This window comes from Sciurus vulgaris (assembly GCF_902686455.1).
Source record: "Sciurus vulgaris genome assembly, chromosome: 1".
Classification (NCBI taxonomy): Eukaryota; Metazoa; Chordata; class Mammalia; order Rodentia; family Sciuridae; genus Sciurus; species Sciurus vulgaris.
Genome location: NC_136461.1, coordinates 192,846,065 through 192,859,714, shown reverse-complemented (window position 1 = coordinate 192,859,714; position 13,650 = coordinate 192,846,065). Strand labels below are relative to the sequence as shown.

Genomic DNA, 13,650 nt, shown 5'->3' with positions numbered 1-13,650 from the left:
ATTAGCCCAGATCAAAAATTCCCCCTAAAGAACAGGAAATTTGTCACCATACCTTATGCCCAACTATATACATTTCCCCCACAAAATGCCTGCTTTACCAAAACAAACAAGTAAAATGCAATAGTCTAGACAGAAGCACCAAAAAAGAGCGCAATACCAAGTAGCTAAAATCGCTTAAAATTTATCATTTCTTGATTAAACTTAGTTCATTTGTAAGATGTCTCCTTCCACGAGAATGTAAGCACGAGGTTAGTAAGACCCTATATCTTGTTCCTTACTGTATTGCCTGCATGTGGAACACGGAAGGCATGAACATTTATTGAATGTATACGTTTCCAAAGACCAGAAATTCCATTAAGGTACAGGGGGTTCGATCAGTTAAATTCTTATTATGCCAAGAATTTTTGAGCCCTGGGATCTTGCATCCACAAATTTGTACTGATGTTCCCATGAAGAGGACGCTGTCCAGCCCTTATTGGGTCTGTCCCACACAGAGTCTCAGCTTCCTAGGACCTATGGTGACCTCTGTCCCTCCCCAAGAAACTAGATCACAAACGCAAACTTCTCCGCCGGCGAGCCGTTCCCGCCCTTTCTCAGCCCGGCTCTTACCCAGCTGCTTCTCGGTACCCACAACCGACGACGCTTCTGGTCCACCCTCCGCCTCCCCACTGACCGCCGACGGGAACTTTCCTTCCCCCCAGACCACCAGCAGCAGATACCGATCCATCTCTTCAGAATTCACCCTCAGTTTTAGGTCTCAAAACAGCCGCGCGCTAGACGCACTTCCGGTTTGTTCCTGCTTAGTTCGTCCGGAAATTGTGTCCTCCGTCTGTTTCCGCAGGTTCCCAGGAATTTTTAGGGAATTATTTTCGGAAATTAGCCTATCAATAACTGCATTCTTTCTTTCTTTATTGAAGAAAGTGCTACCGTGGGAAGGCTGGAAGGTATCCATGAAAGAGGAGAAACCGAAGAGTGCTGGGCGGCCTAGGAACTCTGGTGCTTCGGTATATGCGTTTCCCGTCGGGCAAGTAGTGCTGATGACCCGGTTTGGGCTCGGGATTAAGGAGGGCGGTTCGGCCCGTGGGGGAGCATGTCTAACTTCTCTCGGGCGCACCAGGTGAGCTCGCACGGTGTGCCTTGGTGGTTGGTGTTCATTACGCTGGCGGAAGGAGAGCGGCGGGTTGGTAGTGAGGTCGAATCGGCAGGGAAGCCGAGACGCGCAGCCACGCGCTTCCTTGGGGAAGCACGGAGTGGTGGGTGGTGAGACCGACCACCGCTTTGGGTGCTCGTCCCCTCTCTCTTCGGTTGGCCTTTTTCGTGACTTTCCCCCGACCCACGAGGCCGAGGATCAAGAGCGAAGGTCAGAGAGGTGGTACGTGGGTCACGGAGCACACTGAAGACCTAAGAGTTGGTTTTGCTGGGTGAAGTGGGGATCGTGGGAGGGTTGATCTAAGGGGTGAAAAGCATGAACTGACTCGGGTGGGTAAGGGGCACCCTGACTGTACAGAGATGCGGGCCTGTGGAGGGCAGACGCGGAGCAGCCTCCCGCAGACTCTGGCAGTAAACCAGACTACACAGGATGGTGTACAAGCCAGGCCAACGATTGTGGTGCTGACAAGTGATCAGGTTTTGTTCGAGGATGGAACCCAGAGGCTTTCTTGAAGCATTGAACGCGGGTCGACAGCAAAACAAGAATTTCTTCAAGTTATTGTCGTTGTTGTTTTGTTGTTTGGACAACTGGAAGGGTGGTGTGCCATCAACTGATACAGGGAAGGCTGAAGTTGATGCAGGTTTCAGGTGGAAGAGTAGGTTAGGAGTTACTTTTGGCAAAGATATTCTCCCACTCTGTAGACTCTTTCTTCGCATTGCTGATAGTTTCCTTTGCTGAGAGAAAGCAAAGACCAACAAGGTGAAGGTTTGGACCTATTTTTCTTCTATAATCTGCAGGGTCTCTGGTCTGATTCCGAGGTCCTTAATCCATTTTGAGTTTAGTTTCGTGCATGGTGAGAGAGATGGGTTTAGTTTCATTCTGTTGCATATGGATTTTCAATTCTCCCAGCACCATTTGTTGAAGAGGCTATCTTTTCTCCATTGCATATTTTTGGCCCCTTTGTCTAGTATGAGAAAGCTGTATTTATTTGGGTGTGTGTCCGTGTCCTCTCTTCTGTACCATTGATCTACCTTTCTATTTTGGTACCAATACCATGCTGTTTTTGTTACTGTTGCTTTGTAGTAGAGTTGAAGATCTGGTATTGCAATACCCCCTGTTTCACTCTTCCTGCTAAGGATTGCTTTAGCTATTCTGGGTTTCTTATTCTTCCAGATGAATTTCATAATTACTTGCTCTATTTCTGTAAGGTACGTCATTGGGATTTTAATTGGAATTGCATTGAATTTGTATAGCACTTTAGGTAGTATGGCCATTTTGACAATATTAATTCTTCCTATCCAAGAACATGGAAGATCTTTCCATCTTCTAAGGTGTTCTTTAATGTCTTAGTCCAGGATGACTTTTAACCCAGTACTGCTTCATGCACGGTTCTTTCCTGGGACTGTTTGTTACTTCTCAGTGGTGAGATAAATACAGGAAGTGTATTTATCACTTCCTAAATAACAGTTTGGCATTGTGGCAGCATTTGTACTTTTTTTTGTCAAATATTTTTTCTATAAAACTGTTGGTCTGCAATGGATGGGGGAAAATTAGTCTTTTGCTTATGCTGTAGGCTAGTTTGAAGTTTGTGATAATTAAATTTAAAACAAAACCACTAGGCTAGTTGTATTTTTCCCCCCAGCATTGTTTAATCTCTGGTGTATATGCATAATGAAGGCATCTGGTCAAGATCTTTCTGGAATGGAATTTTCTTTGAGTTTAAAGACACTGATGAATACTACAAAAACAGTGGTCTACATGTCTGAAACAACCTAAAGATATATAAGACAATTCTTTAAAATTTAAATTTTTTCGACTTAGCTGTCCTTTCCCAACTACATTGTTTTTTTTAACTTTCCCCTGGAATTGAATTCCTGAATTGCCTTCAGTTTCCAACTGACCACTCAGCTTTCAGTGTAATATACCTACTGACCTTGACAATGAGAATAATAGAAAAGTCTTCCTTTTTTCAGAAGTAGAAACGAAAACAAAAATTTTTTGTGATAGTATTTTCAAAGTAATTATTTATTAACATTAACTGTAGAATACATGTAATTATATGTAGTAAAAAAAGTTATTTCCATTTTAATTCATTTACTTTTTTTTCTTTTTTCTTTTCTGTGTTTTCAAGCAATGGGCCACTTTTGCTCGTCTATGGTATCTCTTAGATGGGAAAATGCAACCCCCTGGTAAACTTGCTGCTCTAGCATCAATAAAACTTCAAGGATTACATAAACCCGTATACCATCAGCTGAGTAAGTATCACATTTGACTGGTCATAACAAATTACTTTTCATGCTAGAACAGAATATGAATGAAATTTGACTGAGCTGTGAGAAAGGACCCCTTTTTTTTCTGAGGACTCTTTATTCCGTTTTTCCTGAAAACTTATAGTGCAGTAAACTGAATTTTGTATTATTTATGGAAAAGCCATAACAGATCAGTTTTCCTAGGAGAACCCCATTATATGCCACCTGACAAACAAAATTACCAGTAGCCCCTCCTTTTATTCTCAGAAATATCCTGATTTGCACTATGAATTACATATTACACCTAATCTGTTAACTTTTCACATGACAATGTGCATTTAAATAGAGTTTTTGAAAATAAGGGAAATAATCTTCTGTTGGAAAAATCCTTTTCCCTGGGAAAACATAGAGCTAGCTATGTATAAAAGCATAATTTTTACTATTTCAGCTAAGTAGACTTGCTTTTCTGTATCATTTTTCCTTTTTTTTTTTTTTTTTTCCTTTTTGGGGGGAGGGGTACCAGAGATTGAACCTTGGGGCATTTAACCACTGACCACATCCGGAGCCCTTTTTAAATTTTTTAAATTTTGAGACAGGGTCTCCTTAAGTTGTGTAAGGCCTTGCTTAGTTGCCAAGGCTGACCTTGAACTTGCTGTCCTCAGGCTTCTGAGCTGTTGGGATTACAGGTGCATGCCACCACACTCAGTATCATTTTTCTAAAATAATAGAAAAAGTTAACTTTAATTTTAGAAGAGTACACCTTACAGATGGTTTAATTGATTTTATTTACTATGGTACTTCACTGACAGATCCTGATGTCATTTTCTATTCCTCATCTCACTTGACCAGTCAATAACATTTGCTAGAATTGAGCACGTTAGTTTAGCTTTTTGTGAGATAGAATAAACATATAAAGTATATTTCAAAGAAAATGATGATGAAGTGAGTATCCATATGTTTGGCATTTATGTTGTTTCCTATTTATTTATTTATTTACCTTTTAACATTACAAACAGTGTTGCTACCAATATTTTTTACCTTTTCCCCAGTGTTCATGTGGAATTGTTTTTCCAATGTATATTCATAGGATAGGAATTACTGGTGCATAGGAAGCTACTGTGTCTTTATTTTTTTATTTTATTTTTTTTGTTTGTTTGTTTTCTTTTTGTCTTTGACAAGGTACTTGTTTTGAATACATTTTTAGTTGTCAGTGGACCTCTATCTTACTTAGTTATATTTGGTGTGGAGAATTGAACCCAGTGCCTCACATACGCTAGGCAGCAGTCTACCACTGAGCTACAACCTCAGCCCAACAATGTACTTTTATCAGAGGTAATTGATGTACAGTTGAAGCAAAACATCTCTTCAATAAAAGAAATATAATTTCAAATCTTAGCATTATTCAAAAAGTAATTCGTGTGCTCAAAAGTTCTCAAAACTACTCATCTCCTAAAAAATCTCCATGGCCTTTGTAAAATAAGACAAAATGCATTTTCTCTGTGAGATATTCAAAGAATCACCACAGAATGGGGCCCAAAAATTCAGATTCCATTGTCATCATACACATAACTAGCCTCTCTGGAAATAAAATTTACTGAAAGTATAATTTAGCCATACACTATGGAAAGATTCCTTTTGGAAACTCCTAAGGGCAAATCAAAAACTGTATTATTCTTCAGAATATATCATTTTTTATTGGTTCTTTTTTATATAACATTAGGATTCATTTTGACATCGTTATAAAAGCATAGAATAAAATTTGTTCTCATTCAGTCCACAGTACTTCCCCTTTTCTTCCCCTTTTCTCTTCCCTCCACTCTATTGAACTTTCAGCTATTATAGTTTGTTTTTTTTTAATTAGTGTCTTGTGGATAGACATGATGGTGAGATTCACGGCAGTGTAATCATATATGTACACAGGAAATTTAGGTCAGATTCATCCACTGTTCTTCTATTATCCTATCTCTACTCTCTCCCCCTCAATCCCCTTCCTCTACTTCTCCAATCTTTCTTCTATTTTGATGAAATTCCACCTGCCTGCCTTACTTTGGACTAGCTTCTGCATATTAGAGAAAACATTAAAACTTTTGGGGTTTGGCTTATTTCATTTATCATAATAGTCTCCAATTCCATCCATTTACTGGCAAATGCCTTAATTTCATTCTTCTTTATGACTGAGTAATACTCCATTGTGTATATATACCACATTTTCTTACCCATTCTTTTGTTTAAGGACACCTAGGTTGGTTCTATAGCTTGGTTATTGTGAATTGAGCTGCTATGAACATTGATGTGACTGTGTCACTGTAGCATGCTGATCTTAAGTCCTTTGGGTATAACCCAGGGAATGGGATTAGGTTTGTCATATGATGATTCCATTTGTTGCTACATCTTTAAATCAATTCATGCCCCACCACAGCATGTACCACATTACTCCTCATCTTTAGTAACAGTGGATATTTTCATTCTTTCTAACTACTCTAGTAAATTTGAAATACTCTTTGTAGTTTTAATTTGTATTTTCCTGATTATGAATAATGGCTCAGTATCTTCTCATTTAGTCTTATCCCTTTATAGTTTCCTTATCTGAAATTCTTTTGTGTGTCACTTACCCATTTTTCTACCAGGTTATTTGTCCTTCAATAAGTTGTATATGTCATTACACCTTCTAAATACTTCAGCATGCATTGCCTAACAATAGAGATACTTTCCTGTGTAACCAAAATGTCATTGGCACATCTAATAAAGAATAATTTAATTATATGGTTTGATGTCCAGTCATTTTTAAATTTCTAGTTATCTGGGGAATTTTAATTCCTTTGTTTTTTTTTTTTTTTTTGGGGGGGGGGTTGGCGCGGGGGGTTGGTAACTAATGTTTGAACCCATGGGCACTCTACCATTCAGTTACATCCCCAGCCCTTTTTTATTTTGTTGAGACAGGGTCTTGCTAACTTGCCCAGACTGGCCTCTAACTTGTGATCCTCTGATCTGAACCACCCAGATAGCTCAGATTAAAAGCACCCAGTGTCCCAAGAACTTTCTTTTAGCTTTTATATCTTTGAACTAGGATCCCCCCCAAGATTTATTTATTGCCATTAGTTGTTATTATCCCTTCAGTTGCTTTTTTAATTGGAAAATCCTTATTTTTGTTCTTGCTTTTGAGGAATCCAAGCTAATTTTCATGGAGAACTTTTTTCTGGAAACACTGTCTTCATTTGTTTTCCCAAGATGCCATTTTCTGTTTCTTATCCTGTGTTAACTCTTTTTCAATTCCCTTTGCTGTCTTTACTTTTATTCCCAATTATTTTCCTCTCACTAATAAGGGGGAGTGTCACGGGCCCAGTCTTTGAACCTCTTGTCTTTCATTATATGAGCAATTTGTCTCATATTTAAAAATCATCTGCCTGCTAATGACTCCCAACTGGATGTCTTCAGTTTTGCCCCATTCCCTGTATTCTAGACTCATAGAACCAATTTCTACCAAGTAAATCTCCCTTTATATGTAGTAGATCTCTCTAATGAATAAGCCCATTTTGCAGCAGTCTTGCTCCTGATCTGCAATACCCAGACCAGCCTGTTCCTTCCCAGTTTTCCCCATCTCAGTTAATAGCATCTCTTTTCATTTAGTTGTTCTGGTTTGAAGCTTTCACTCCATCTCTGACTCCTCTATTTTGAGCCCCCCCATAAATATTTATCTTAAAAAATGAGAAAAAAAAATTCTGGAATCTAGCATCTCTTATTATCTCTCCCTTCTACACTAATTTTAAGCCATTGTGCTTTCTATCATGTTTTACCCTCATGTAGACTTTTCTCCACAGAGCAACCCCAGTTCCCTTTTTCAAAATGAAAGGGGAAAAGTCAGAATTCTGCTAATGCCCCGCAAGGACCTGCTAATGCGATTCCTATCAATTCTCTGATATTGTTTTCTACCTCCCCGTCCCTCTCAGAACTGCTGCTATTTCATTAACTTGCCTACCAAACTTTTTTGCCTCAGGGCTTTCAGATTGTGTTCCCTCTGCTTGGCTGTCTCAGATATCTATATGGCTTATTCCTTTACATCTTTCTGATTTCTACTCAAATCATTTATATTCTGAGTGAGCCTTCCCTGGTCCCTTTTCTTCCTCTTTTGCTCTGTAAATGTTTACTTTCCTTTAAAGAAAAAATAAGCATTTGTACATCACTTAACATGTAAGTATTTATACTCTACCTTCCTTCATTAAAATAAGTTTCAAACAGATAGGAACTTTGCCCATTTTGTTTATAGCTATATTCCCAGTACCTATAATTATATTTGACGTAGAGTTGGAATGTAAGAAATCATCATTGTATGATTGTTTGCATTCATAAATATGAGTTCTGAAAATGAAGGAAATTAGCTAGAACTTTGGAATGTAAGGTAAATTAGACTATTGGATCTGTGGAACTGGGAGGGGGATGGATATTTCAGATGATCTGATTTGGTTGAGAGTAAGGATTTATGATTTTCCCTTGTTATACTTGCTGCGCTAACCTTTTTTCTCTACTTAATGAAATTTCAGTAAGTTATCAAAATAGTCTCATACCCTATAAAATCTGCAAGTAAGTATATGAATCTAAGTATTTTATCATTTTAAATCTTTGTTTTTTAAATATCTAGTACAGTGTATGGCCCATAATAGTTGCTTATCAGAAATAGTTGTGGCCTGACACTTTCAAAATAGTTGTGGCATATTTTGTAAACGCAGGTGTGCTCATTATTCCCTGAAGTTATGTTCTAAAAAATCACCAAGAATGCTGGACTAGTGAATCCTGAACCATTACTTGTAGGGGAGATATTGGTTTAAGTTCCTCTGAGTAGCCATTCATTATCACTTTTCATCAGTCAATATAGTCAGTACACTGAACTCTAGTACCAAACTTGAATATTTTCAGTCAGTACATAACGTTGTTTATGTAGATTTCTGTATAAAGATATCCCCCTGCAGCCCACACCCTGAGTACTAGGGATTGCACCCAAGGGCACTGCACCACTGAGTTATATCCCCAGCCTTTTTATTTTTTCTGCTGACCTCATATTTGCATTTCTTCTGTGTTAGCCTCCTACATAGCTGGCATTACAGTCATGTGCCTTCACACCTAACTAGAATGTGTGTGTGTATAATTGATTCTTTAACATTGAACTCATGAGCAAGAGCATTATTGCTCAGAAGTTAATTAAGCTTATCTAGCACATATTTATCTCCATTAGGTACATCATAGCCTTCTTGCACTTAGGAGCATTATACTATACTACACTATCAAATTTGGAGTCTATTTTAAACAGTGAAGACACTAACAAAAAAATACACAAACTCCAAAGATGACATTAAGTAGACCACCCAAAGGACACTTATTCACAGTATGAGAGGTGAAACTGTAAGCTAGAACACTACTGTGTTCACCCTCAGCTGGGAATACACACATTAAGCAACTCACATTTCTCCCCACTGTGAGCATGTCCATTATGAGTATTGATTTTTGAGTTACCAATAAATTTTAACAATTTGGAAATGTGCAACTACCAAAGCCATATATAATGAGATAAATTCTATTGCAAAAGTAAAACAGTGATCAGCAGATTTATATTTTCACTAGAATATCTAGTGAAATAACTAGATAATAAATATCTAATTATTTTAAAAATACTATTTTGGCAGACCAGGGAAATACCAGTCATACAATTACCAATTTATAGAATTGTTTAATTCTTTGGGACTTCAACCATTATATTTAACTACCTCACGACAGATGAGAAAACTAAAATCTGAGAAATAAAGTGTCTTTCTCATTGTCATTCAACTATATAATAGTAGAATCTGGGACTAGAACTTAGACTTCTGTTTCCTTATATAGGAAATTCCCCATTCCTCTTCAGTATGGTGATTCTTAGTCACTGACTGTTTTCCCCTAGCAGTGATATCAGCAAGCAATAAACAAGCTCTCAGACTGACTTTGGAGAAGTGCAAATAATACATAATTTGAGGGAAAGTGGAATTTTTAGTGATCTTCACCTAACTTGTGTCTCCAAGTATACCTGTTGTCTGTCCATTCAGTTAAAGTTCTGCTTCCTTACAAGGGAGTCGTTATTGTGAAAGTGTTCCTTGGATATTGATGAATGTCCTTTCTGGTAAACGAGAAGCGTTGTTGTGGCTCCCTGTCAGGTCATTTCTAATAATGGAGAATAGCTTTTCTATGAAATTAGAAATTTAATTTTTAAAGACTGATTTGCATTTTTGTCTCACTATATTGAATATGTAACTTAGCAAAACTTTTTACAACCACAAGATGTCACTAAAACCAAAATTTAAGCAGTGTTTAATTTATAACTATGTTTTCTTTTAATAGTGTATTTCTAATGGTTTTGAGTTTAGTAAGCGTTTATTAAGTGTGTATTATGGGCTTATAATCATTCTACACATTATTTATTTAAAAAATTGGCATATGGTTTCCCATGAAAATAATACTACAAATGATGGTCATATTTCTAGGAGTAGCTACTAAAAGTTAACCAATAATGTATCTGAATATAATACATTTGGTATTCGAACTAATTTGTTTTTTAAATGGATCTTTGTTAAGTGTTATGGGAAACCAACTTTCCATTTATAATTTTTTTGTTTTTGTTTTTATGTGGTGATGAGGTTCAAACCCAGGGCCTCATGCACACTAGAAAATTTGTTTACCCTAAGCTAAACCCCTCTGCCCTGATAAAGTTAATTTTTATTGGAAATGGAGGTTAAGATAGAAAAGATGTGAAACCAGGAAAAGAATTCCCATCTTTCTAACTAACTAGAACTGTTCTTTCTTCTGAATGGAACTTGGGAACTTTTTCAACATATTTAATGTTTGACTAATAAATCAAAAGAAAGAGCAGGGCACGTGGTGATTTGTGGAGTATGACTTACTTTCATGAAGACTTTGCTCCTTTGACTTCAATACATTAATTAACTGAGAAGGACTGTAGCAAACATTTAAAAGAAGCAGAGGGAAACCTTTCTTTAGTATTACTAAAGTAACTTAGATTATCTTAAAATACCCTGAGTCTACATGGAATGAAATAAAAGTTTTGCAGTTCTTAAAGGTTAACGTTATAAATGCTAACATGCCACACATTTCAACAAAGATCAGACCTTTGATTTAAATAATCTCTAGTATTCTGTCTTGTAAGTTTATTATGGTCTTTATAAAGATGTATAATACATTTTTTCTGTATTTAGTTGTCAGTCTATTTCAGATGTTAACTACCAAATCATTTAATTTTGTAATCTAAATTATACATTTATACTCACCTCACACCTAAAATATCATCCTACAAAGTGCTGAAGGAGATTTTTGCCTCATTTTATATCTGTCATATTTACCTCATTTGGAAGTGAATAATTGAAAATTGGTAGTGAATTTTATCAACCTGCTTTACACTCAGATTTTATGATGAACTGTGTGATCACCTGTCGGCGCTGGGCATGCACAAGTTTAGGAACACCAAAAATAATACCAAAGTAGGCATTTGGACATTCATCGTTTCAAAACTGGAAACAGATATAAAAGCCAAAGCAAACCTTTATTTTTTTATCACTAATTTGAAATATTTTTTCAACATTTTTCACATCACATCTTACAGTATGTAAAAGCAGTACTATACTTGTCCCCTCGTCCTTGAGGTATGACAACTCTAAGACAAGTGCAGTTTAAAAACCAATGTGCTAAAGCCTTTGCTTGTAAGATTCGACTCTGGAAAGAAGATAAAAAGACAAGCCACAAAGTGGAAGAAAATATTTGTAAACCACATAGCTAAAAAAGGACTTGTATCTAGAATGAATGTATATGAATATACACACACACACACACAAACTTTGGAAACTCCATTAAAAAAATCTAATTAGAAAATGGTTAAAATACATGAACAGATGGAAAATAAGCATGTGAAAAGATGTTCAATATAAGCCACGAGGGAAACCAAATTGATAGTGAATGCTGATGAGAAGGTAGAGAAATGGGATCACTCATATGCTGCTGGTGGAAATGTAAGATGGTACAGATACTCTGGACAAGGAGTGGCAGTTTCTTATAAAACTAAACTTGAACTTACTATACAGTGTAGTAATGCACACTTAGAAATTTATCCAAGAGAAATGAAGACTCAAGTTTAAGGAAACAAAATGTGTACCAATTAATAATGCCACTAGCCCATTATTGCCTATCCCCCTACTTGTAGCAGCTCCTGCCATAGTGTATATTTATTTGTTTTCCAACTCCTTCCACTAGAAGGTAAGATTAAGAATGGGGCTTTTGGTAACATTCATTGCTATATTCCCAGCATTAACAATACTATCTGAAATTAGTCAATATATAGTAAGTAGTGAATGGATGAATTACTCATCAGCAGGAAAGGCTTATAAAGCAGATTTTAGAACTTGAGACTTCTACCACACTTAAAAGGTGTCTGAATCTGCCCTTGCATGAACTCTGAATTTCTCAGATATACCTATATTTTGATATCTATCTTGTCAACTATGTCTATAGTCAAAATTGAAAGTTGCACTTTAAATTTAGCTAGTTCACGTGGTTGAAAAACCTTATGCCAGTAGTTAAACATAAAATCATACTGTTCTTATTGTTCTTTAAATTTGAAAATTGTAATATTTCACATTTGTTTTCAATGTGTTTTGTTCTCTTGGTAGAACATACTTTTTTATATTTATATACATATTGATTTCATTTTCCCCGCTGTTTGTAAGAGAAAGTTTATGTCATATACTTAAGGGTACTAATGTAAACATGTTTAGTGAAGTGTAATTATTTATGAGAAGATTATTAAAAAGAAGAGTTCACCATTAAAAAATGTGTTGTTATTGTCATCTTTATTAAAATTTCTTATACCATCCAGTGTTGAGGTTTCCCAAATAGTCAGCCAACTCTTAGGGGTTACTTCAAACACTTGGGGGTTATAAAATAGAATCAGAAATCTGTCCAGGGATTTTTGATGTTGTATTATGACTTGCTTTCTTTTTTTATATGTTGTTTAGACTTTGATAACTTACCTTTCAGGCCCACTTTTTCTTGAGGTTTTGATTTTTTCACACTAAGTCTTTCTTATTTCTTTTAAATCTAGGTGACTGTGGAGATCATGTTGTCATAATAAACACAAGACACATTGCATTTTCTGGAAACAAGTGGGAACAAAAAGTATACTCTTCACACACTGGGTAAGATTTCCTTTCCCTTGTCAAGAAAAATAGTTAAAAGGTGTTATTTAGCTATCACTCTTACTTTAAAGGAAAAAAGGTATTTTCAAAAATTAGCATTTAAAAAAATTCTAATTATACTCATTACATGTATAATTTGCTCAATCAAAATAAACATAAAACTATGCCAAATATTAGCTACTACCAAGAGTATTTACTTCCTACAAGCTTTTCATGTAACCTCTCTAATCAAAATTATTCTCATTTTTAGTCAGTCTTCTCACTTCTTTCTCCTTCCTCTAATTACTGCTGTTTTCAGAACCACCTTAAATACCTGAAATTTCACAAGAAGTTTAAGGAATGGTCACTCATGTGATACATTCTTGTTTGTCAGTATCACTCTTAAATAAATACTCACATGGATGTATTCTAATGGTTTGTGGTACAATGAGACTCTCCCTCTTAGCCAGGCTTTCTTCTGTTGCAAAAGAACTGTTCTTCAGAGCCTGGTGACTAATGGAGCTAAAACTCAAGTCCTTTAAACATGCTCCTGTTCAATTATGTCTCTTCCTTCATGCGTGTTTTAGTTGTGTTTTAACCCAACTGCAATACCTTAACTTTGCTCCTTGTTAAATTTTATCTTGCCACTTTCAAGATATTTTGAGATATTTCATGTATTGGTTAATCCACAAATTCAGATCAAGAGCAAATTTAATTAAGCATACCTTTTACATTATCATCTACCTTTGGTTCTGAATGTTAATCTTCCATTCTTGATCAAAATCATTTTTTGATTTGTAACTGCACTTTCACCTTTAATGATTTGGTGTGTTTCTTTTCATCTCTTACCCAAGTGAATCTTAAATGCTTAGAATAACTTTTTTGCTTTCTCAAGCTGGCCTTTGCCTATTCTTTCCCTTAAAATACATTAGTAAAATCTTTATATAACTTAACAAAAAAAAACTAACATTCATCTTTAGTAATTTCTGCTATCGGCAAATCTCCACATATAAAAATAATTCTATGAAGTCAAGAGATGACTGGGAAA

At 36.0% G+C, this 13,650-nt stretch overlaps 2 protein-coding genes across 7 annotated transcripts in view; one reads left to right on the top strand and one right to left on the bottom strand.

The window, feature by feature from the left end:
- The window catches only part of MTBP (MDM2 binding protein), a 93,039-nt gene extending 92,257 nt beyond the window's left edge, over nucleotides 1-782 (bottom strand). For all 3 annotated transcript variants that reach the window (XM_079140800.1, XM_079140801.1, XM_079140802.1), the window contains exon 1: nucleotides 610-782. In XM_079140800.1, the coding sequence (XP_078996926.1) occupies nucleotides 610-727 (118 nt within the window). In that variant the 5' untranslated portion in view covers nucleotides 728-782. The remainder of the gene's footprint in view (nucleotides 1-609) is intronic.
- Nucleotides 783-870: 88 nt separating this feature from the next.
- The window catches only part of MRPL13 (mitochondrial ribosomal protein L13), a 37,985-nt gene continuing 25,205 nt past the window's right edge, over nucleotides 871-13,650 (top strand). Inside the window, exons 1-3 of one of the 4 annotated variants that reach the window (XM_079143000.1) lie at nucleotides 871-1,117; nucleotides 3,282-3,405; nucleotides 12,530-12,623. In XM_079143000.1, the coding sequence (XP_078999126.1) occupies nucleotides 1,091-1,117; nucleotides 3,282-3,405; nucleotides 12,530-12,623 (245 nt within the window). In that variant the 5' untranslated portion in view covers nucleotides 871-1,090. Of the gene's footprint in view, nucleotides 1,373-3,281; nucleotides 3,406-12,529; nucleotides 12,624-13,650 lie in introns of all 4 variants that reach the window. The other 3 variants (XM_079143003.1, XM_079143002.1, XM_079143001.1) reach the window with 3 other exon arrangements.